Source organism: Tympanuchus pallidicinctus, unplaced genomic scaffold (genome assembly GCF_026119805.1).
Source record: "Tympanuchus pallidicinctus isolate F22 unplaced genomic scaffold, pur_lepc_1.0 scaffold40, whole genome shotgun sequence".
In the NCBI taxonomy this organism is placed as follows: domain Eukaryota; kingdom Metazoa; phylum Chordata; class Aves; order Galliformes; family Phasianidae; genus Tympanuchus; species Tympanuchus pallidicinctus.
The window spans coordinates 1334808-1357550 of NW_026294759.1; the positions used below are offsets into that span (position 1 = coordinate 1334808).

The window sequence follows — 22743 nt, forward strand, 5'->3', positions numbered from 1 at the left end:
CTTGTTTCAGCCTCACCACCTTATCAGATTCCAACAAAAGTTTTCCACTGAGCTGAATTACTCCTCTTTCATTTTAAAGCCATTCCCCCTTGTCCTGTCACTGTCTACCCCCACAAACTGCTGGAAGGTGACTCCAGGGAGACCTCACTGTTCTCTCCTCCAGGCTGAACAATCCCAGCTCCTTCAGCCCGTCATCACAGGACAGGTGCTCTAGCCATTTATTTATCACAGAATGACCAAGGTTAGAAAAGACTTACAAGATCATCCAGTCCAACTGCCCACATATCACCACCGGTTCTCACTAAACAGTTTCCCTCAACACAACATCTAAACATTCCTTCAAAACCTCCAGGGCTGGTGAATTCACCATTGCCTGGGGCAGCACATTCCAGTGCCTGACCACTCTTCTGGAAAAAGCAGTACACCCAAACTGAATCTCCCTTGGCAAAACATGAGGCCATTATAAAGTTTTTGAAATCTCAGAAGACATTCTATGTTAACCGTGACTGAATCCACCTGAAAGCTGGAAAGGTGAGGCTGTGTCTGACACATCTTAAATCAATGTCTCATGGTACAGTGGAAGAGCCTGACTTAGGGTTTTTACAAGATCCAGAATTTATCCTTAGGAGTGGAAATAGGGCGGATGGAAAAAAAAAAAAACAGAACAATGTATCAGATTTAGGGAGTATTTAAAATCTTTTATGTTTCTGCATTTTCCATTTAGTAGAATATTAGACAACATTACATAGTTCGCTTTTTTCTAAAAAATTCATGCTATGAAGCCAGCAAGATTCAAAACAAACCAGGACCTCCTGGAACCAAGGCATAGTAATTATGACTTACTCAAAAGTTACACACTTCACTTTAGAACTGGAGGTGGTTGCTAGTTTACTTGCTGAATAAAACTGTTATAGGAAAAAAAACAAAAACAAAAACAAGGAAATGACTTTCTTCCTTTTAAATTCAACTGCATTTTAGATTTCTGCAGGATCACCCTCAGCAATTTAAAAAAATACAAAAATAAAATATTATATATATATATATATTTTTTTTTTTTTTTTTTTTTTTTTTTTTTAATTTGCACTGCTTTATACCTTAATGGACAAGAACCGAGAATTGATCAGGTAACTCATGGCAGTACTTGAGCCATTCAGAACCAGTAAAGGTGGCATTTCCTTTGCAGCACCCGATGTTCCTCCTGCAAGTGCTCCTGCACATTACACGACCACTTGAAACGTCACATATTTCATTGAGCATAATCAGTCAGGGATCTAGCCAAATTGACACAAATGTGTCAAGCCTCATTTTTCTTTGTAATAGCAGTAGACTGGATGATCTAGTTCCACTGTAGTGTGACGGCCAGATGCTATTCTGGGTAAATCACATTTAAGGAGGGGAAAAGGGCTGTCAAGCAAACTGCTAAGTATAACTACAATAGCGCATCCATCTGAATAAAATTAGTGATCAAGTCATTTATAAAAAAAGTAAACATATGAAATTACAGATACATTAAAAAACACAGTAAACCAGGCGCCTGGGGTTCACATGCAGAAGCGATAGTGAATTTCAATTTCTGTTTGTTCAGAAACACACACAGGAATAAAAATCACCATTAGATTTTACTTTGTGCATCAGTAAACTGTTCCCAAAACCTGCTCTAGCCAGCAAGCAGCCATCAACTGCTGCAGTGCCAACACAAGGCTGTGTAAAAGCTAGAGTGATTTCAGGTTCCATTCCACCAGTTTGGTTAGCTTTGGTTTGTTGTCAAAGACTCTTTTTTTTTTTTTCCATGAATTCTTGGTGTCAACTGTTTACGGTCTGGTTCGGCCCAGTTCCGTGACAAGCAGGGCAGAGGGATCCACAGATCCACGCCTCCGGAAAAAGGGAAACAGGGAACCCCAAAATAATTAAAAACAGTGGCACCGATCTGAGGAGAAACAAACTCATTTACTAAATATATTATCGGAATGCAAGATAACACACTATAATACAATATAATCAGAATTGAAGCTAATAAATCAAATATAATGAGAGAGAGAATGTCCAAAAGGTGGATAGGCCTCACCACAACGCTGAGGTGAGATGCGCAGTCCAGGTGATCAGCAGGGAGAACGAGCAGCGCCCACGACGAAAGGTAGGCGAGAAAGAGCACATCAGGTGACCTTGCCAGGAGTTGAACCTCCCCTCCCTGACCACCAAGTCCCCTGGGGAATGTAGTTCTTCTTCTCTTCTGGGCAGGTACTCAGTTAAAGTCCCAGTGCCCCACATGATGTTATGATGTGGAATACCGAAAACCAAAAATCACAAAACCATGACATTCCACTCCTTATTCTACATCAGTACATCATGCTTAATATATATATAAACAAACAATAATTGCCAAACATTAAAAAAACATGCACACACAAACTTATATATATGTATGGAATTACTGACTGCACTCCCCCAAACATCAAATTCCCTTGTGGTACACACTGAACATCCTCGTTTCTCTGCATCACTCATCAGCTGGACCCAGGTCCCTGGGCAGGTCCTTTCACTTTGCTTTGCTTAATAGCGAAACCAGCACACAGAAGGATCTGGATTATTTGCTCTCCTTTCTCAAAAACTTCCTTTGCTGTGTTGCCCCACACAATGATGTCATCAATGTACTGTAAGTGTTCAGGAGCACCTCCCTGTTTCAGTGCAGCTTGGATCAGCCTATGGCAAATGGTTGGGCTGTGTTTCCACTCCTGGGGCAAACGGTTCTAGGTATACTGAAACGCCCCTCCATGTGAAAGCAAACTGTGGCCTAGATTCTTTGGCCAAAGGAATGGAGAAAAAGGCATTAGCAATGTCAATAGTGGCATACCATTTGGCTGCTTTTGACTCCAGTTCATATTGGAGTTGTAACATATCTGGCACAGCAGCACTCAGTGGGGGTGTGACTTCATTCAGGCCACAGTAGTCCACAGTCAGCCTGCATTCTCCACTGGCTTTACGCACTGGCCATATGGGGCTGTTAAAAGGTGAGTGAGTTTTGCTGATCACTCCCTGACTCTCTAGTTGACGAATCAACTTATGAATGGGAAGCAAGGAATCCCTGTTGGTGCGGTACTGCTGCCTGTGCACCATTTTTGTAGCTATCGGTACCTGTTGCTCTTTCACTCGTAGCAACCCCACAGCAGACGGATCTTCTGATAGGCCACGCAGAACAGACAGCTGCTTAATACCTTCTGTGTCTACAGCAGCTATTGCAAAGGCCCATCGATACCCTTTGGGATCCTTAAAATATCCCCTTCTGAGGTAATCAATACCAAGTGTACATGGGGCCCCTGGACCAGTCACGATAGGATGCTTTTTCCAGTCTTTACCAGTGAGGCTGATTTCGGCCTCCAACAGTCAGCTCTTGGGAACCCCCAGTCACCCCATGAATATAAACTGATTTTGTCCCTTGGTGACTCAAGGGCATTAGGGTGCACTGAGCACCAGTGTCCACCATGGCCTTATATTTCTGTGGTTCTGATGTGCCAAGCCATCTAATCCACACAGTCCAATATACTCTATTATCCCTTTCCCCCCCCCGGCTGGGGGCAGGGCCCCTCTGTTTGTTACCTCCATTGTCTGCAGCAACTGGAGCAATCACCTTTTTGGAGAAGTTCACCTTGGTGGTTGATTTGTCTTGTAATTCTTTTACCCGTGCTTGAAGTGCAGGAGTAGGTTGCTTATGCCACTTCTTCATATCTTCTCCATGGTCACGTAGGTAATGCCACAAGGCAAAACGTGACTCGGTCTTACTGTTGTCAGTTGCTCGAGCAGGAGGACGTCTCCTTTTGATAGCTGAGACGTTGGATGACACCGGCTGGAAGGAAACCAAGTTGATCAGTCCCTCCAGTAGGCTGCCTTGGGAATTCTGATCTCCACTGGATGTATCTGTTACCACCATGGATCTATTAGCATTAGGCAAGTAGACAGTTTGTCTATGATATCTTCTTGTTTGCTCTCCATTCTGTTCAGCTTTCCAGCTACCTTTGCAATGGCTGAAACACAAACTCGTAGAGGGCTTAAATGTAACTCAAAGTCTTGAAGTTTATTTATGAGTTCATTTATAAGGGGTCTTCTTTCCCCTCTGCCATACATTGCTGCAAATGTACTGGCGTACCTTTCTGGTGCAGTCTTTGTGAATGTACACCACATGTTCGGTGTACACCTGACTCTCTCAGGATCATGCTCTTGGTCTGGATCATCAGGAATGAAATCAGGGCTATGTAGCATTTCCACCACAGCATATTCTCTCAAATAACTGATGCCTTTTTCTATATCAGTCCATTTCTTTTTCTCAGGCATCAGATCATCTTTGAAGGGGTATCTTTCTTTTACGGCTAACAACATCTGCTTCCAGAGGGTGAAGGCCTGCTTCTAGCACATCCCAACACCTCTGTCAATGGCTGAGTCCCTAGCAATGCCACCCAGCTGGCGAGCTTCTCTACTATCTAGCCACACATTGTTGGCCCTGTTGGCCCAACATCAAAGTAACCAAGTGGCAATAGGCTCATCTGGGTGACGTGAGAAGTCTTTTCTCAGACTTTGAATTTCATTCATTTTCAGAGATCGATCAACAAGGGTAACAATATCTTGCTCACCTCTTCCTCTGTCAGGACTTCCTGTTGCCCTCGTAGGCGTTGGTAACCATGGTCTTACTGAGGGCCCCTCCCCTGGACTCAGGGGTGCTTCTCCTAGACCTTGGAGCCACTCCTCTGGACCTCTTTCCTCCTCTTTCTTCTGTTCTAACTGAGTCAAGATTTGTTTCGTTTTCCGTCCTCTGACGGGGGCGACTGACATCAATTGTGGTGCCTCCTGTGGTTGATCGGGTTGGTCAGTTCCAACACAATCACCCTCTAGTTCTGCTTGGAGCCTGTCTTGTTCGACTATTTAGTTCAGATTAGATGGTGTCGAGTTTGGATTAGAGGGAGTCTCGCTCAGATTCGAAGGCATCTTGTCGAGATTGGAGATTCCTTCTCTCAGCTCGGAGATTCTCCCCTTTGGCTTGGAGATTTTCTTCCTCAGCTCAGAGACACTCTTGCCAGGTTTTGAGATTCTCTCTCCTGGCTAGGAGACTCTCTTTCTCAACCCAGAGATTCTCTGTCTCGCCTTGGAGACTCTTTCTTTGGATTTGGAGACTCTGTTTCTCAACTAGAAGACTCTCTCTCTGGACCTGGAGATTCTCCCTCTTGGCTCGGAGTCTCTCCTGGAAACTCTCCTTTTCAGCCTGGAGACTCTCTCTTTGGGATTGCAGGGAGTCTCTCTCGATTTGGAGGGCATCTCTCTCAGACCTGAGGATATCCCTCTCAGATTGGAGGTCTTTTCTCTCAACCTGGAGACTCTCTCGCTCAGCTCGGAGATTCTCCCTTTCAGCTCTCAGACACTCTCAATTTCACAAACTCTCTCCCTCTTTAGGATACTGTTGAATAAGGCTCGATAAGCATTAGCCAGGCCCCAAACCATTTGTGCCTCCTCAGATCTGCCTGAGCCGCAACATTCCTGTCTCAAATAAATGCTTAAGCTCTCAGGGTCTTTCAGGTGTTCAGGAGTAAAGTTCCATGACACCGAAGATGTCCATCTCTCTAAAATCTCTCCCAAGCCTCTCCACACTCCCTGCCATTCAGTATTCTCTGGTTTTGGGGAAGGCTTCCTCAAAATACAATAAATACAAAAACTGACTGAAATGATGAACAGTAAATTCAGGGAGATTAACAATGCGATCAGGTGAGCATTCAAAAACTGTGTAAAGGATTCAAAGGAGAGACTGGGAGCCTGCTTAAAAATCCTAAGTTCTATGAAATTAGCAGCTCCCTCTGCAAACAGGTTTAAAAGAGAAAGCAGAATCATTATGTTTTTTCTCTCTTTACAGAAGCAAGATAGCAGTGCTCAAAGTCTGCAAATATCCCAGAACACTGGCAGAATGCCTAGACTTTCAAGGTCAAGTTTTCAGTGAGCACCGGTGAAAAAGATAAACTTTCCCAACGAAGCTCTCCGAGAGCAGAGAGAGATTCGTTCTAGAAATCTAAAAAGCAGCTTTGCCCGCATTCTCCACCAAGAATGTCAAGGTTTACGGTCTGGTTCGGCCCGGTTTCGTGACGAGCAGGGCAGAGGGATCCACAGATCCGCGCCTCCGGAAAAAGGGAAACAGGGAACCCCAAAATAATTAAAAACAGTGGCACCGATCTGAGGAGAAACAAACTCATTTACTAAATATATTATCGGAATGCAAGATAACACACTATAATACAATATAATCAGAATTGAAGCTAATAAATCAAATATAATGAGAGAGAGAATGTCCAAAAGGTGGATAGGCCTCACCACAACGCTGAGGTGAGATGCGCAGTCCAGGTGATCAGCAGGAAGAACGAGCAGCGCCCACGAGGAAGGGTAGGCGAGAAAGAGCACATCAGGTGCCCTTGCCAGGAGTTGAACCTCCTCTCCCTGACCGCCAAGTCCCCTGGGGAATGTAGTTCTTCTCTTCTGGGCAGGTACTCAGTTAAAGTCCCAGTGCCCCACATGATGTTATGATGTGGAATACCGAAAACCAAAAAACACAAAACCATGACACTTGGAATTATTCCCATTCCGTTTAAGATCTTGAGGGCCAAAAAGCTGCAACAAATTTATAATTTACAGTGGAAGTTCTTCGTAAAAACTCCCAATACAATTATCAATCACCTCATTAGCTGTGTTTGAAAGTTCCACACACGAGTACTGAAGTGACAATGGCAACAACTGGTTACCAATTGATTATCATAGAGCAGTTTACATACTAGATGATTCTGAACATAATGCCTCCTATAAAAACTATAAAACTATAAGTATAGTTATATACTTTATATAACTATAAAAGATACAAAGAGCATAACAACAAGATTTGATGGAGCTCATTCTGAACTATAAAACACTCTCAGCATGCCACTGGCCAAAATAGGAGGCATTACTTTCAAAGCAGCCCTAGTATCAGAGATCAACACAAAGCTTGGCAGGCTTCCACAGGTATCAGTCTCAGGATGAAGATAGAAAACTCAAAGCAAACAAACAAATCACTATTAAGAATATTCCTGCATTGCAATAACTCTTAAGTTCCAATCCGACAGTGTTAATTACTAGTCCTCCATACAAACAAGATGTTTATACTAGGCAAAATTCTCATCTTACTGATCTGATTCATTTAGTATAATTAGTAGATGCAACTTAGCTGGTTTAAACTGTTTAATGTCAATATGTAACAGCTCAGATTAATAACTGATTTAAAATAGAGCAATGTATTAGATACAGGGATATAGTTTAAAAAATTGTTTAATTCATAAACCGCAAAATCTCTCCTTTGTTTCAACTTCCCTGTTGACAGGAATGTAGCTTCCTCAAAGATTTCATTAAGACATTAAACAGCCATGGATTTCAATGTCTAGAATGTGAAATTATTCAGAAAATATACAAGCTTGAATTAACTGTATGAAGCTACCCCTTTGTAAAATCCAAGTTCTATGATGGAGAAGACTATTTATTCTTCTGCTGCACTTTCTTCTCCAGATCATAGTATACTGCAGCTCAGGATTCAATCCAAGAGATATTTAATAATTTGGATAACATTTTCCACTCAAATAGAAATTGATGACAGCAAAACAGGTGCCTTTAGGAGACTAAGGATTTGCAATTACAGCACTGGGAAAACAGACATACTCATATCATCTGCAATTATTATGTTTAGAGTAAAACAGTCTTCAGTGCTTTCAAGATAAACCTGATTAACAAAAGATTTAAAAGGTCACTAGAAACATGGTTCTCTGTCAAATTAGTTCACACCATTTTTTCTCACAAATGTTTTACAAAGACTTACAAAATATTCCGTGAAATTCTGCAAATCTAAGTAAATTGTATTAATGCACTAGATTATTTTCTCCACTAATGTTTGTTCAGAATCCCCCATTTCTTATCTCCATAGATTTTGACCTATGCTCTTGTATTCTGATCTCCCAAAACAGCAGAAAAGTTCATCTGAATATAGAATAAAAGATCATCTGAATTTATATACCAGAAAACGTGACTGCAGAACATGGATTCAACAGAATCGAGACTTCTGGGGCTCTGTACCACACAGGGCTGATGGGGTAGAAGAGACTATATCTTATCTAGGAAAGGTAACTTCCTTATTTCCTCAGAAACCACACTCCCATGACTTTTCCCACCCCACACAAGTTCAGATTAAGGTTAGGTGTTTAGTGGCAGGTGTTGTTTCAAGCTTAATTTGAAAGCATCAATAATATCTAATTCCACAAAGCAATGAAAACAGTGAAAACAAGCAGGAAGCTCGTGGTCCAGAAAGACAGATCTGCATTAAACGTTACATGCACTACAGTAAGAATGCAAGTATTCTGGAGCAAAAGCAGCATCCCTGACTTCTATAATGAAAATAGCAAATACTGAAAATGCAGTAAATTCCTGGAGATAATAGCAACATGAAAAATATGCTGAGGAAATGGCATATTCTCTAAGTTACTCTTAACACAGCAAACGTGATCTTCCCATTCCCAAGACTAAAGAGATATGCCTCTCTCACAAATGAGGTCGCTTCCTCACCCTTGCAATTACCCTTTATTGTATCACAAGAAAGTGAAATGGATTAGTGTGACTCACTGACAGTCATCTGCCTATAAGTGGCCTGACTGTACACTTCAGATGTCTGAACATGCCACCAGTTTCAGGAGAAAGGCAGTAAGGAGAAGGAGAACATTCCCAAGCAGCCTGCCTGTGTAAACCTCACATGCCTTTCTAGCCTACAAACAGTGCTAAACCTGAACGGTGATGAACATGATCTTATCAATGCCTTGCTGGTTGCTAACAGCATACATTAAATGTGAGAATTACCGTTTTTTCTTGCAGTTGTTAATAATCATATTTAAGAGCTCTTAAGTCTTTTTGCAGCAAGGAAATACTTTCATCATACGTGCTCCCTTAAAGCTGTAAACAACTTTGTTTACAGCATATTTAGCAGGCTGCATAACATTAAGCCAGGTGAAAACCTCAGACTTTCTCCCTGTCCACTGTAACCTTCAGCAGAGATGCCGTGGCAAGAGGCTGGAGAAGCATTTACAACATCCTCCAGTGGCTTAAAAGGTAACTAACAAGTAAAAGAACGCACATAAAATATTAATCAAACTAAGCTGAATACCATATTACAAGGTAATCTAGTTCATGAGTCAGCGTCTTTAAAAACATTCAAAAAACTGAAGGCAACAAGGCAGAAACATAAATAAGAATCAGCATCTGGACAAACAAACGCTGCAAGGAGCAGAACTTAAATAGCCCAGCACTTTATGTGCTAGTATCCTTCAGCTATCTGGACCAATGTTGCCTACAACCATTATAACACATCCAGACAGACTGACCAACAACTAATCAGGCTTCATGGGTGATTCTTGGGCTCTTCCTTTCAACACTGTCTCTAATTACAGTCTCTCTTTCATACAATTAGCAATTAGATATGCACAAGTAAATAGATATTTATTTTGATCTGCTTCCCATAGAAAAAAAGATTGAACAAAAGAAGAGAGTCAACACTACAGGTAAACCTACAGCACAATGTTACACACATTACTTGCTTAAGACCAAAAGCTAGATGCCTTAAAGAACAGCTTCCAACATAGAACAGAAGGTTAACAAATAGCCTATAGTGTATCTTCTCAAAATGTTTTGGAAACATCAATAAACCTGGTCAGGTACTAAAAAATAAAAGCTATTGGTTGAATTCTAAAATTCAAAGACAGAAGTCATATAGATCAAATCAGAGGGATACAATTACATTGTAAACGCAGGCGCTTTGAAAAAGCTAAAATCATATGCGGCATTTAGAGCCCTCAGACTTTTCATTTCAAAGTTCAAGGAGGTGTGGAAGGGATATTTATTTCTCCCATTGCCCAAGTTTTAGCTTGTTGAACACTCCTGTTTTCTAAAACAATTAGCTTTCAAAAACACCCTCTAAATTTTAGTAATGAAGTGTTGAAGTGCCAAATTAAGACATGTTATAGCATTCACTTGACTCCACAACTGGAAATAAAGGCAAAAGAACAAATCCCACAAGCTATAAACATGTGCATTGTAGTTCCTACTTTGTCTTTGCTGTGAGAAGTAACTCTCTAAGCATCAGACCAAATGTCTCTGAACATTCAAATAACAATAACAGTACAGGATGGTGAAGTAGATCCTGATCACATTTCGGAGTTTAGAGGCTTCTTGGGGGAAGAACTTAAAAAGGGGGAAAAAAAAATTCTAACCATCTCTAAGGCAAAATATTAACATATACTTCCACAAAATTTCAGAGATAAGTTATGAATTAATGAAATCTTCCTAAAAGGATTATCAACTGAAAATACGATGCTGTAGTGCTCAAACATTTCATGTACAGAGCAATGCCAAACTTTCCCTTACTTAAACTGAAAGCAGTAAGATAAAAAGAGCAGTAAAATTTTCCAAGGTCTTCCCTCTTTTTTGCCAATATTAAGATTCCATTCCATTGCTTCAAAATCATGCACACATACAAATTTGGTGACGTCTTGGTGTAATTAAATTTACATACACTTGCTTTAAGGAAGCAACAGCCTACAACTTCTAGCAGAGAAACACTGAAATATTTGTATTTAATATATTGTAGTCACAAAAAAAAAAAAAAAAAAAAAAAAAAAAGCAAGAACTCTCTGGGCACACCATGCTCACATTGCTTACTACTGCCTATACCACTGCAAACGCCATAAAGCCACATTCACATTACAATTCTTCGGAGATTTCCATCTATGAAATTCCAAAGTGCTGCTGCCTCCCACCCACTAGTTGGCCTACATCCAGCAAGCAGGCTTTCTGCAGTTTTCCCACGCCTAATCATTTTCCAGGATGCATACAAAGCATAGATAATACAGAAAATGTGTTGTTTCTTTCTTTTTAAGGATAAGAACTGCAGAATAAGCTCTCAACTCTCTTCCATGGTGCAAGAAATGCTTTGTCAAACTGGAGTACAGCATGATAACTCGAAGAAATATTCTACATCTGATGTAGGCTGTTAAGCAGATGGGGGGGAGCGGAGGAAGGACATCTATACAGATGGTCTAGAATTTGCATTTTGTAATTCAAAGATGAAAGCATTTCTCAGCCTACTACATGCATTTATTTCAGCACAACCTTGCAAAATAAGACAAGAGGGGACCTCTTCTCCCACCGCACAGTATAACTTCAGGAAAAAATCAAGTTTAAGGCTATAAGGGGGAAGAAATCTAAAGAAAACAGACTTCTGGAAGTCTCCAAACACCAGCATCACTTCTCAACACTGGCTATTAAAAGCTCCAACTGAAAAAAAGTAGCAAAAGTTGCATTCTTGCAAAACTTTTATTAGTTAAGACAGAGAAGACAGAACTTCTCTGTGCTAGAAATACAGATGTTTCTGACCCCTAACCTGGAATTCACTCTTCCTGTGCTCTTCAGCTCCATCAGGGTCACCAGGAAGACCTGCATCTCCTGCACCCCGGGAGCCCTCTCTTCTCTACAAAGCACCTCAGCTTGCACTTGACTCCCATACTGTAGAAACATTACACAATGTGTTCTGACAACAGGCTCAGCATCATGTAAAGAGAAACTGGATGGGCTGGGCTCGGGTGAACCTAATGAGGTTCAACACGGCAAAGTGCAAGGTTTTGCATTTGGGCCGGAAGAACCCCAGGCACCCGTACAGGCTGGGAGGAGTGGTCCTTGAGAGCAGCTCGGCAGAGAAGGACCTCGGAGTCCTGATGGACGAGAGACTGAACATGAGCCAGCAGTGCGCTCTGGCAGCTCGAAAGGCAAATGGGATCCTGGGCTCCATCAGGAGAGGGGTGGTCAGCAGGGAGAGGGAGGTGATTGTCCCTCTCTACTCGGCTCTTGTGAGGCCCCACCTGGAGTACTGTGTCCAGGTGTGGAGCCCTCAGTACAAGAAAGACATAGAGATCTTGGAAAGGGTCCAGAGGAGGGCGACTAAGATGATCAGGGGGCTGGAGCACCTCCCCTATGAGGACAGGCTGAGGGAATTGGGCTTGTTCAGCCTGGAGAAGAGAAGGCTGCGGGGTGACCTCATTGCAGCCTATCAATACCTGAAGGGAACCTACACCCAGGAGGGGAGTAAACTCTTCAGAAGGGCTGACAACAGCAGGACTAGGGGAAATGGATCCAAGTTGAAGGAGGAAAGATTTAGGTTGGATGTTAGGGGTAAGTTCTTCACAAGGAGAGTAGTTAGGCCCTGGAACAGGCTGCCCAGGGAGGTTGTGGATGCCCCGTCCTTGGTCGTGTTCAAGGCCAGGTTGGACGGGGTCCTGGGCAACCTGATCTGAATGTGTACATTTGGTGGCCCTGCTAGGCAGAGGGGTTGGAACTACATGATCCTTGAGGTCCCTTCCAACCCAGGTGATTCTGTGATTCTGTGATTCTGTGGATGGACTATGACTTTAGTCCCAGAGGCCGCAGCTGCTTCTGAATTTTCAAGGGAAAAGCAAGTTCTCTGAATCACAACATTCAATACCTGTAACTGCATTAATGACCTGTGTCTCAAGTACACATAGGGGGAGAAGAGCAGAAGTTGGCTTTATGCACCTATTTCTCGATGGCAAGGAAGAGGATGACAAGAGACACAAATCACACTGAGTAATAAAGGTTAAGTTTACTCCTCTACCCACTTATATGTCTAATTAAGCCACATAGACCACAGAAGGTAAGGGAAGCCAAAGGAACCACATTAAGTCTTTCAAATTAAGAACAGTAGCAGGATTTCAATGCATAAAGAAGTTCCTCACAATCACTTTTATTGCTTACACCACTGAGAAGTACAGCAGTAGCAGCTACTGCCCTTTAGAAGTAATCAGAAATCAAGAACAAAGAATCAGAGAATCATAGAATGGCCTGGGTTGAAAAGGACCATATCATCTAGTTTCAACTAGTAGACCAGGCTGTCCAGAGCCACATCCAGCCTGCCCTTGAATGCCCCCAGGGATGGGGCATCCACAACCTCTTTGGGCAACCTGTTCCAGTGTGTCACCATCCTCTGTGCAAAGAACTTGCTCCTAATATCTACCCTAAACCTTCTGTCTTAGTTTAAAACAAAGAACTGAAAGAATGCTTTTAAAACTACTGCCACCCAGCTGCTGACCCACTGTTGGCCACATCAAACTGCTGAGCTTATCACTTCTGTGTAACACACAAGCCAATATACCTTAGCTTCATAGGAGCAGTGTCACAGGTGGGATTTAGACTGATGTGTACCCACTCACACAGCAAGGCCAAGGCAGAGCAGTGGTCAGCTGCGTTACTGGCACCTGTTATCAGGCTGCTGACAAGAGAGCAATCCTTACTTTTAAGCACAGGCGGGAATCATGACTTGAAGCAATACACAGCAACTTATCAGCTCAACACACAGGCTTTGCAAATTTCTTATTAAAGATGAACTTTTTCTTAGTTGTGGCAATGGTGATGAGGAGACAGTTGGACTAGATGATCTTGTAGGTCATTTCCAACCTTGTGATTCTATGATTAAATATATAATATATTTAGATCACAGGGTCTCTGCATTCTCATTTGTTTACATTAATGCCAAGAAACTATAATGTTTTAGTTTTTAGCTATTTTTCAGACAGCACTGAAGAATAAATTACCTAAAATAGTGGGAAAGAAACTGTTAAGTGAGAAGCAACTTAAACATTTGTTGGGGTTTTTTTATTGTTATTTTTTGGTGGAGGGTTTTTTTTGTGTGCGTGTCAAGGAAGATGTATAAGTTTGCCACGTGGTGTTAAACAGCCATCATTTCTCCCAAATTTTGAATGACAGAAGTTTGTCTGGCAAAGATGTCGTTTTCTTCAATGCTGTACCTCTCTGATTCCGGAACTTCTGCAATATCCTACTTGAAACAGAGAGAAATTCATCCGGGGGAAATGAAGGGGATTTTTAAGAAGCACAGGCATGTGCTTAACTTCAGAAGTCCTCATCATTTCCTCTCCAGGGCACGATCTTGCAATGCAAACCTTTCCAATATCCCTACATATTAGCCTGGAAGAACACGCAAAGAGCTTCCCCTGAAATATATAGCTAAAAATGAGCACCAGCTTGCAGTCCTTCCAACACCCAAAAATATCAGTTGCATCAATACCAACTGTCACCAAATAAACTTTCCTTAACCACTAAACAAACACACCTGTCACTTCATGATAAAGTGCATACCTCATATAAATGACACTTAATCCGGTTCCTTCTCAAGTCCCACAGCTCTTGCAAAAAGGTTATCAATTTATTATTACGCTTTACATTACAGAGCACACATTGAGCAGTAATCCAGTAGGTTATTTTACCTTGATCTTTTGCTTCAACTCCCTGGTACCATCCAAAAAGTAACACCTACAGAGAAGTTGATGTTTGGCTTTACTCCTGGATGGTAAGCTGAACAAAGTTCTTCATCCCGAACTAAGTTATCTAAAAGATCCTTTGCTTTCTAAGAACACTGTCAAGATTCCTAGGATCCAGGTGCAGTACGTAAACACTGAAAACGTCAGCAGGCAATTGCGTTGCTTTACAGGACAACAGTCACCATGCCAACCCCACACAAGCAAATATCTATTGATAACACTATCAGGTAACAAGCCAATGAAGTTGCTCCAGAAGGAAAGTACATAACCTAATCTCTAAACGCAGTGTTCCCACTGCGTCCTGCAAGTAGGAAGCATTTCTAAGCAGTTAAGATATGCTTAACGTTTTCTAGTGGCTTGCAGGTCTTAAATAATAGGAATAGCACCTATTTTTGCTCAATTGCAACACAAAAGGCAGTCATAAAACCTGCACATGACAGAGACAACTCTGGATGGGGGTGGGGAAAAGTACATATTCACAGCTTATAGAGGAACTATAGGAGGAGTCTACCAATGACACAGTAACCACTGCTTTTAATGTTTATTTGGACTCTGTTTTTTAACTTATTACCAGAGCTAAGCACATTTTGTTTATCTATCTGTGAAATAAAACTTGTATATTCTCACAGTGTCAGTAATCACACTTAAAAAGCTACCCTGAAAAGAATCCACATAAGTAGGTTAATCTGGAGCATCACTTCAGAACTGCCAGCATTAACAAACTCCTTTTTCTATGGCCCATCTACTGGGCAACATAAGATACAACAGCCACAGCTGGAGTTTGGAAAACTGCTGCTGAATTCGTTTTTATTTAATCTGTCATCTATTTCAAAATCTAATTTTGACCGTTTTGTTTCATCTTCTATTTTAAAATTTGATTTTGACAGTATGTGCTAGCGTGACTGGGGAAACTAAGAAATGAGATCACTAGAAAAAAAAACAGTGAAAGATGAGAACTTCAACAGTATATTTAGAGACCACTAAAGCCCACGGTTTGTGCAACATTTAACCGTACCAACAATTAACATCACATACAAAAGAGGTTCTTGTTAAATTTTAAGCATCCATATCCTTTCAGTCGGCAAGAAAGAGCTCATGATAAACTCTGACATCCAACAGCAGAGGTAGCATGAGGAAAAATATCACAGCATTCAGGTAGACCTTTCTCAATAAGAGGCAATCACACCCCTCCCTTTTAATCTACAAAAATAACTTTCAAGAAATTCTAATATCATGTCAACTGGATTTATTTTAAATAATTCTCGAAAGAATACTATCAGCATAAGTAACATTTCCTTAAATTCCACTATATTGAAATACTGAAAAGCAGATACTCTATCACCCATTGCTACCATATTTTACACACCCTTAGCATAAGGAGAGATCTTACACAAAGGTGTGATTTAAGCAATTAAAGTGTATTAGAAGCAAATATACTGCAAACCACGCATTTAAGTTTTGAAATCTCAGCTTTGAAGACAGCTTCACATAACTCAGTCTTGAACACTGAGACATTTGCACTGCACGCAGCCTCAGGTGGCCCCAAAAAGCTACCACCAGGATGCTGTTGATCATTGGTACTGTTAACTACTATTTTATTTCTGATTTCTTCATACTAACACAATTAAGAAGACTCAACTGCAGACATCTCCAACTGCTTGGAATAACATTATAACAGTGGATTTTAAGGGCCAAAAAAGATGGCTATGCCTTCTACGCTATCTCAATATCCTCCTGCATACCATAGGTTGATAGATTTCAATCAGAAGCTCTGAGGCTTTACCAGATTTTTTTCAATTTATACTATCCACCAACAAGCTGATGTGTTGAGCAAGCAAGTAAAACTTATTGAAAAGATGAAGCAGTTTTGAAGTCACATAAGTTACCTTTCCGAATACCATAATGTAACTCCCCCACACACAAACACATTTTCCCCCATGACTGATACTACTGGTCCAGAGTGAGAAAATAACCACTGGCACTGCAGAAGAGCTCAGATCCTTGCAGCCCTCACTAGCCAGGCTACAATTTAAACCACCTTGAGGAAAAAAAAAAAAAAGAAAAAAAAAAGATATGTTTGCATTCATCCAGAGAACATAAGGGCAGACAGAATAGCACTAAGAAACTACATGCTGAGAAGACACAGGAAACATGTGAAAGGCTCTTACTTTTCACAGCCACATCGACGAAACGTCTCCAGCTGACAGCCCGACAGTCTCGCCAGTCACGATAAGCAGCCCTAACTTTTCCATCCGCCAAACAAAAGAGGACTTCGTTCTCAGAGGAGAAGGCGTAAAGAACATGAGAAGCCCACAGCCGGAGCCCTCCGTACCGCGGTCTCCCCCAGCCCAGCCCCGCAACCCGCGGGCACCCACCTGTGCCGGTGCTCGTCGTGCCCCTGCCCGTGGATCAGGAAGCCTCCCAGGTGCTTGCCCCCCTTGCTGGTGTCCACGTGAGGGATGAGCACGTCCTCCAGCCCCAGGTCAAAGCGTTTGTGCTTCGAGGAGTCTGGCAGGAAGAAGAACGCCCCGAAGCACAGCGTGATGAAGGCACTCAGGATAAGGAGCAGGATGAATTTCTCCGACAGTCTCAGGGTAGCCCTGTGGTGAGGGAAGGACGACGCGCCCAGGTTGAGGGCGGGCAGCCTGCGCCCGGCCAGCGGCAGCAGGGCGGGAGCGCTCATCCTGCCGCTCACGGCCGCGCTGCGGGGCGCCCCGGCAGCCCCTCAGCCCCGGCGGGGGCCGACCCGGGCCCGCCTCGGCTCCGTCGCCTCTCGGCCCGGCGCAGGGGCGGCCACCGGCCTCACCATCCTCCCCGCGGGCGCCGGGCCGCGGCCCCCCTAGCGCGACCAACTACCGCGCGGGGAGCGAGGGCCTGGCCGCCCCGACGGCTCCCGCTCCTCCGCCGCCCGACAGGGCCCGAGCGGGCGGTTCCGCTCAGCGCCGCTCAGCGCCGCTCCTCGAGCTCCGCGGCGACCCCGCTCCGGGCTGGCGGCGGCGAGCGGGCTGCGAGGGGCCCGGTCTGGCGTGCGGTGCCGTTCTGCCCGCGCCTTCTGAACCGGGCCGGGCAGAGGCTCATCCCCACCGCCCCGCTGCGAACGGCGAGCGGCGCCGGTACGGTCGCCGCAATTGCACTCCGGACCCGCTCCACGCCCCTCCTGCGCCTGCGCGAAGACGGCAGGCGGCGCAAGCGCAATAAAGAAAGCGAGGACTCCGGGAAGTCCCGGCCAACGCCGCCCGCCTCCTCGGCTGGAGGGGAGGGGAGGCGAAGCGAAGGGAAGGGAGAGGAGGCGGGCGGGGTCTGGTGTTGGGGGGGTTGTCTGTGGGGTGCGGGGATCGGTTGGTTTTTGGGGGTCTCTGATGGTCTCTGGGATAGCGACTCACAGAGTGTGAGTGTTTGTGTCTCACCGCGCGTGTGCGGCAGAGTTCGCCTTTGTCCGGGCCGCATCGAGAGACTAGAAAGCTTCAGACAAGTGGGAATGGTGGGGCAGGAGTGCTGAGAGAGGGCTGAGGTTTCTGCTGAGGGCAGAAAGTTACAGTCACACGGTTGGGGCTGGCAGAGCCCTGTGGGACAGTCTGGCCCACGCCGTGCTCCAGCAGGGACACCCACAACAGGTGCCCAGGCCCACCTTCAGGTGCCTTCTGGAGATCTCCAAGAGGAGACCCCACAGCCACTCTGGGCAACCTGTGCCAGTGCTCCATCATCTGCACAGCACAGAAGTGCTTCCTGGCGTTCAGAGGGAGCCTCCCGTGTCCCAGCAGGAGCACATTGCCCCAGTGTCTTGGCAGGGAGCAACACTGAAAAGAACCTGGATCTGTCCTCTGTGCATCCTCCTGTCAGATCTTTGTAGATGATGAGATACTCCAGAGCCTCCTCCAGGCTGAACAGCCTCTCTTAGTCTCTTACCACAGGAGAGGTGCTGCAGGCCCTTCAGCATCTTGGTGGCTCTGTTCTGGACTCTTCTTGAGGATGTCCATGTCCCTTTTGTACCAGGGGACCCAGAACTGGATCCAGCACTCCAGGTGTGGCCTCACCAACACTGAACAGAGGGGAGGGATCACCTGCTTCGACCTGCTGGCAGTGCTCTGCCTCAAGCAGCCAAGAAAACCACTAGCCTTTGCAGTGAGGTCATATTCCTGGCTCACGCTCAGCTTGGTGTCCAGCAGGACTCTTAGGTCCTTTTCTGCAAAACTGGCCAGACAGCTCCTATGCAAAATATTTTTTTCCTGCAAAACCCACAATAGAACATTTAAAGATGATAAAATTACCTCCTCTGTAGGTAATAATCTGTGGATCAGATGAAGATTCTGTACATGGGAATACCAACTGTAATACTTAACCATATAGTTAGCAAGGAAAACGTTCAGTTCCCGAAACAAAATTGGAAATATACCTGAGTTATCTTCTACAAATACTAAACATGACCCTATTTCCCCGTGCAGGTATGCATCCCTGCCTGCATGCATGCACAAATCCAAGTTCCTTGTGAAAGATTTCATGCAGAACTCAATAGGGAGGTAAAAGCCTGGAGAAGATCTCTGCAGGGCCTTATTCAGAGGAGCTAAAAGAGCAATAGCAAGTCCATAACTTTTGGAGATGAGGTGCAACTCCATCTCTTTTCAAAGTAGGGTGTTTTTAGATTTCAAAGATCACTGGAGTCTTGAGTATTTCCAGTTTATGCTGAGTGGGCTGTGCTTAGTGAGCTCAGCAAAAGGGGCTGAATCACAGCCAAGGAGACAGAGAGGCTGGCCCAGCCTGCAGAAGTACAGTTACCTGGTCTGGAGAGGACTTCAAACTTTGGTGTGCAGCAGCATCCCAAGTTGAGGAATTATGTTGGCATATGAAAAAATATCCCAAGTCAAGCAAGACATGCTGCATTAATGAACAATAATGCTCGGCTTCTGGTCTCAGTCTGGTATACCATGGAAATTATCCCACAGGAGGTGGGACAACTCCAGGCAAGGAAAGCAGCTCAGCTAATTGAAAAACTGCAATGGTCAGATGTAGTGGCATAAGCGTGGGTCAGAAATATCCAGATCGATAAACCTTGTCATTCAGATTACCTGAAATTAACTGATTAATGTGAAGGAGGCCATCTTCTGCATGAGACTAGTTCTTCTTCTCAAGTCAGTTCCCTATGTCCTCACATCCAAGCTCTGACCCACACCTTGCTGCAGAGTTTTTGCAGAGTGTGCCATAGAGAATGGCCTTTCCAGTATGTTTACCCAGCTAAACTTTTCCATCAGTTCATGTTCTTGCTTTCTCTGCTGTTTTTTACTGTCTGAACCTATAACAAATCCGTGCAGCAGACAGGTGAACTCTGGTCACTAATCTTATGCTAGTCAAAAATGGGAAGAAAGTGTGAAATTCTGCTATGAGGTAATAAAAATTGAAGAGACAGAGATACAAGAGAAAGAGCATAAATGAAAAGATCAGTAAAAGCTACAATGATGCACTCCAACTATCACAGCATCTAAAGATAACATTTTTTTGTTGTTATACAGGATGAGTGTGGTTGATCAACAGGTTTCAATTGGCCTTTTGGCCATTTCATCTGTCTTCTAGCTTTGATCTGGTGAAGCCATATATCTTCACATATGTTCCCCTCTTCAGTTGTTAAATTGCTTATTATAGTCTGAAAAAAATAGATCAGTCCATGAAGACCTTTGTTGTCCAGCATTTTGGCCTTTACTTCAATCTTCTCTGCCAGCTACTAGTTTTTCTTTTGCTTTGTAGTCTTTAAAAGACTGAGCAGAAGCTTCCAATTTCTTTATAAAATGTTTCTTCATGTTTAGCTCATGGCGAGGAAATGACATTTCTGTAGGCTTCGGAGTTTATGATGACCTTTCCAAATTCTAAAGCATCTGTGTCTAAACTGTGTCTAAACTATGATGAAGTTTTTCTTCAATTTTGTGCATACTTTTACTTTCTTGCTCTCACCAAAGTCTAGAAGTCGTTTTTCATCCTTTGTTTCTGTCATACTGGGTAATATGCATATCCCTGTAAACCTGCCAGGGATTTTCCACACTGCAGTAGCATTGGTCTGTAGCTGAACAACATTAAATATAGAATGATATTGAATTAGTTGTTTTCATAAGCTTGTGATACAATATATAGGTTCTGCATCTATTTGTGTTTTTTCATAAATGCCCAGAACTTTCTCATAAATGCCTTGTGCTGAAACTTAAAAGTCTTCATAAGAACCAGGAATTTCCAGTATTCACTTTGTTATCTTTGACTACTTGTGTAACCAGGAGTTTGAAGTACAAAAATGCTTGCTCATCAGCACTGAGGTCACTTAATTTCCTCAAGCCAACATTTCTGGAGACTTAATAGGATAGTTCACATTTCCTAAAGGTAGAAAATATAAGTCTGATTTTCCTTTGACAGTACAGATGGCTCAGACAATGTTCTCATATTCTTTCCTTGCTCTTGAAATGGTCAGAAAGGTCCTGTTAAGCCTCACAATCTGGGCACACTGTCTTCAGTCATTATTTTCAAAGCTTCTTTTTCCCAAATATTTTTCAGGCTTTCCTCTGATCCCGAAGTTCTGTGGCCAATCTGACAGAGCTCAAAATAGCATCCAAACTGACTGTGACTGGACTCCAGAGAGCAGACTTTTCGTGAAATTTTGTCTCTAATGGTTCCTGTGATTCTGTTTTCACATTTCTCATCTCATCCCTCCAATCATCATTGCTTTGGAAAAAACTCCAGCCAAGCTTTTCCGCAGGATGTTGTGTTTGGGCTATTATCTTTCTTTATACGCATACTCCCTGTGCTGTTGAACGTGCATAAATATATATTTTACTGTTATTTCTATATAGTCTTTCCACAAATCTACCTCTTCAATTCAGACCCCATTTTGTTCTAAACACCACTTACCCTTATACCTGCATGATGAAGGCTAGCCTTTGTTTGTCCTCAGTGTGGCTATAGGATGATTAACACTTCCCTAATCCTATTCTCCTACTTCCTTACTTGATCAAGGTAGAGCATATAGTTTTCTCTTAATTCAGGCTCATAGCCCATTCATGATCTTCTGCTCTGAAATGCCCCTATATCCTCATATCCATGCTCTGAATCACACCTTGTTGAGTTTTTTCTATGTAACATATCAAAGACACAGCTTTTCTCTTTCATCACCTCACCCAAACTTTTCCCCATAGGCCTTGAGTGTGCTTCTCACAAAGGCAGTCTTGCACTTTTCTGCTCCATTCAAAGTGCTAACAGAAAGATTTTTTTCTTTTTTTGCATGCAATTGTCTTTGCTGTTTTACTTCAAACTTCTCATCCTCCCATTCTTTGCTGACATGACATCCTTCTCTCTTAGCATTTCTGATTCACTATTAAGATGCCAGCTCCTCCTATAGTATCAGCCTCCAGCACACATTTTCTACTGTATCAAGTACTCCCTTGCTTTCTTCTGTGCTTCCCTAAGGCATGAAGAAACTTGCACATCAAAAAAGAATTTTGGAACCATGCAAGATCTTTACACTCTGCCAGTAAATCTGCAGCTATGAAAACTGAACTCTGGCACAATAACTCCTGAACAGAGGTACAGATCTGGCACAAATATTGGGTTGTAAAAGAAAATGTGAGGTCTCAGAGTGCGAGTTGGGATCAGCAGCAGCAGTGCCATTCTTTGGCTGAGGAAGTGAAAATAAGCTTTCCAAATACACTTAGAAACAAGTATCAGAAAATGCATTGTTTCAGGACCTTGAAACCAAATGGTTGCATATAGAGTGCCATGGAAGAAACATCCTAAAATTATTGGAGCTTGTTAAACACATGGAAGAAAATGTATAATGACTTACATGCATCATCTGCATGGTGCCCTGGGTTTGCAGATGATGGGACTCGATGACTGAAGCAATCTCTGGAAATAAAAATCATGCTGATTGCGCAGATGGACACAAATCTCACACATCTGACATTTTACATTCAAAGACAATCTGCTCTAAAAGCAAAGCAAGATTAATGCCCTATTTGCACAGTCCTAAAAATAGAATCACTAAGACATCTTTACAATAATGGAGATGAGAGTATTCTAAGTAAATAGGTTAGAGTTTCCTGTTGCCAAATTTGTTACTAAAGTCAAGATAAAGATTTTCCACATTGTATGTAAAAGAAAGTCAGAACCCCCTTAGAAACATAATTAAAAACCTGTCTTTCATTGCCAGAGGCATAATGAGATATGGGCAATATTCAACAGTGGAAGATCAAAAAAACCATGTTTGAAAGGCTCATATTTTTACTTAAAATTCTAGCCCAGATCTGTTAGTGGGTACAGGGGAGTGTGAAATGCAGTT

At 43.0% G+C, this 22743-nt stretch overlaps 1 protein-coding gene and 1 long non-coding RNA gene across 2 annotated transcripts in view; both read right to left on the reverse strand.

Moving 5' to 3' along the window:
* The window catches only part of MAN1A2 (mannosidase alpha class 1A member 2), a 136853-nt gene extending 119679 nt beyond the window's left edge, over positions 1–17174 (reverse strand). Inside the window, exon 1 of the mRNA XM_052701638.1 lies at positions 16811–17174. Coding sequence (XP_052557598.1) covers positions 16811–17118 — 308 coding nt within the window. The 5' untranslated portion in view covers positions 17119–17174. The remainder of the gene's footprint in view (positions 1–16810) is intronic.
* On the reverse strand, positions 1027–11655 carry LOC128089835 (uncharacterized). The gene is made up of 2 exons (XR_008210701.1): positions 6457–11655; positions 1027–2179 (listed from the first exon to the last, which is right to left on the reverse strand). It is a non-coding gene; the product is annotated as an uncharacterized LOC128089835 (long non-coding RNA).
* Positions 17175–22743: the final 5569 nt, after the last annotated feature.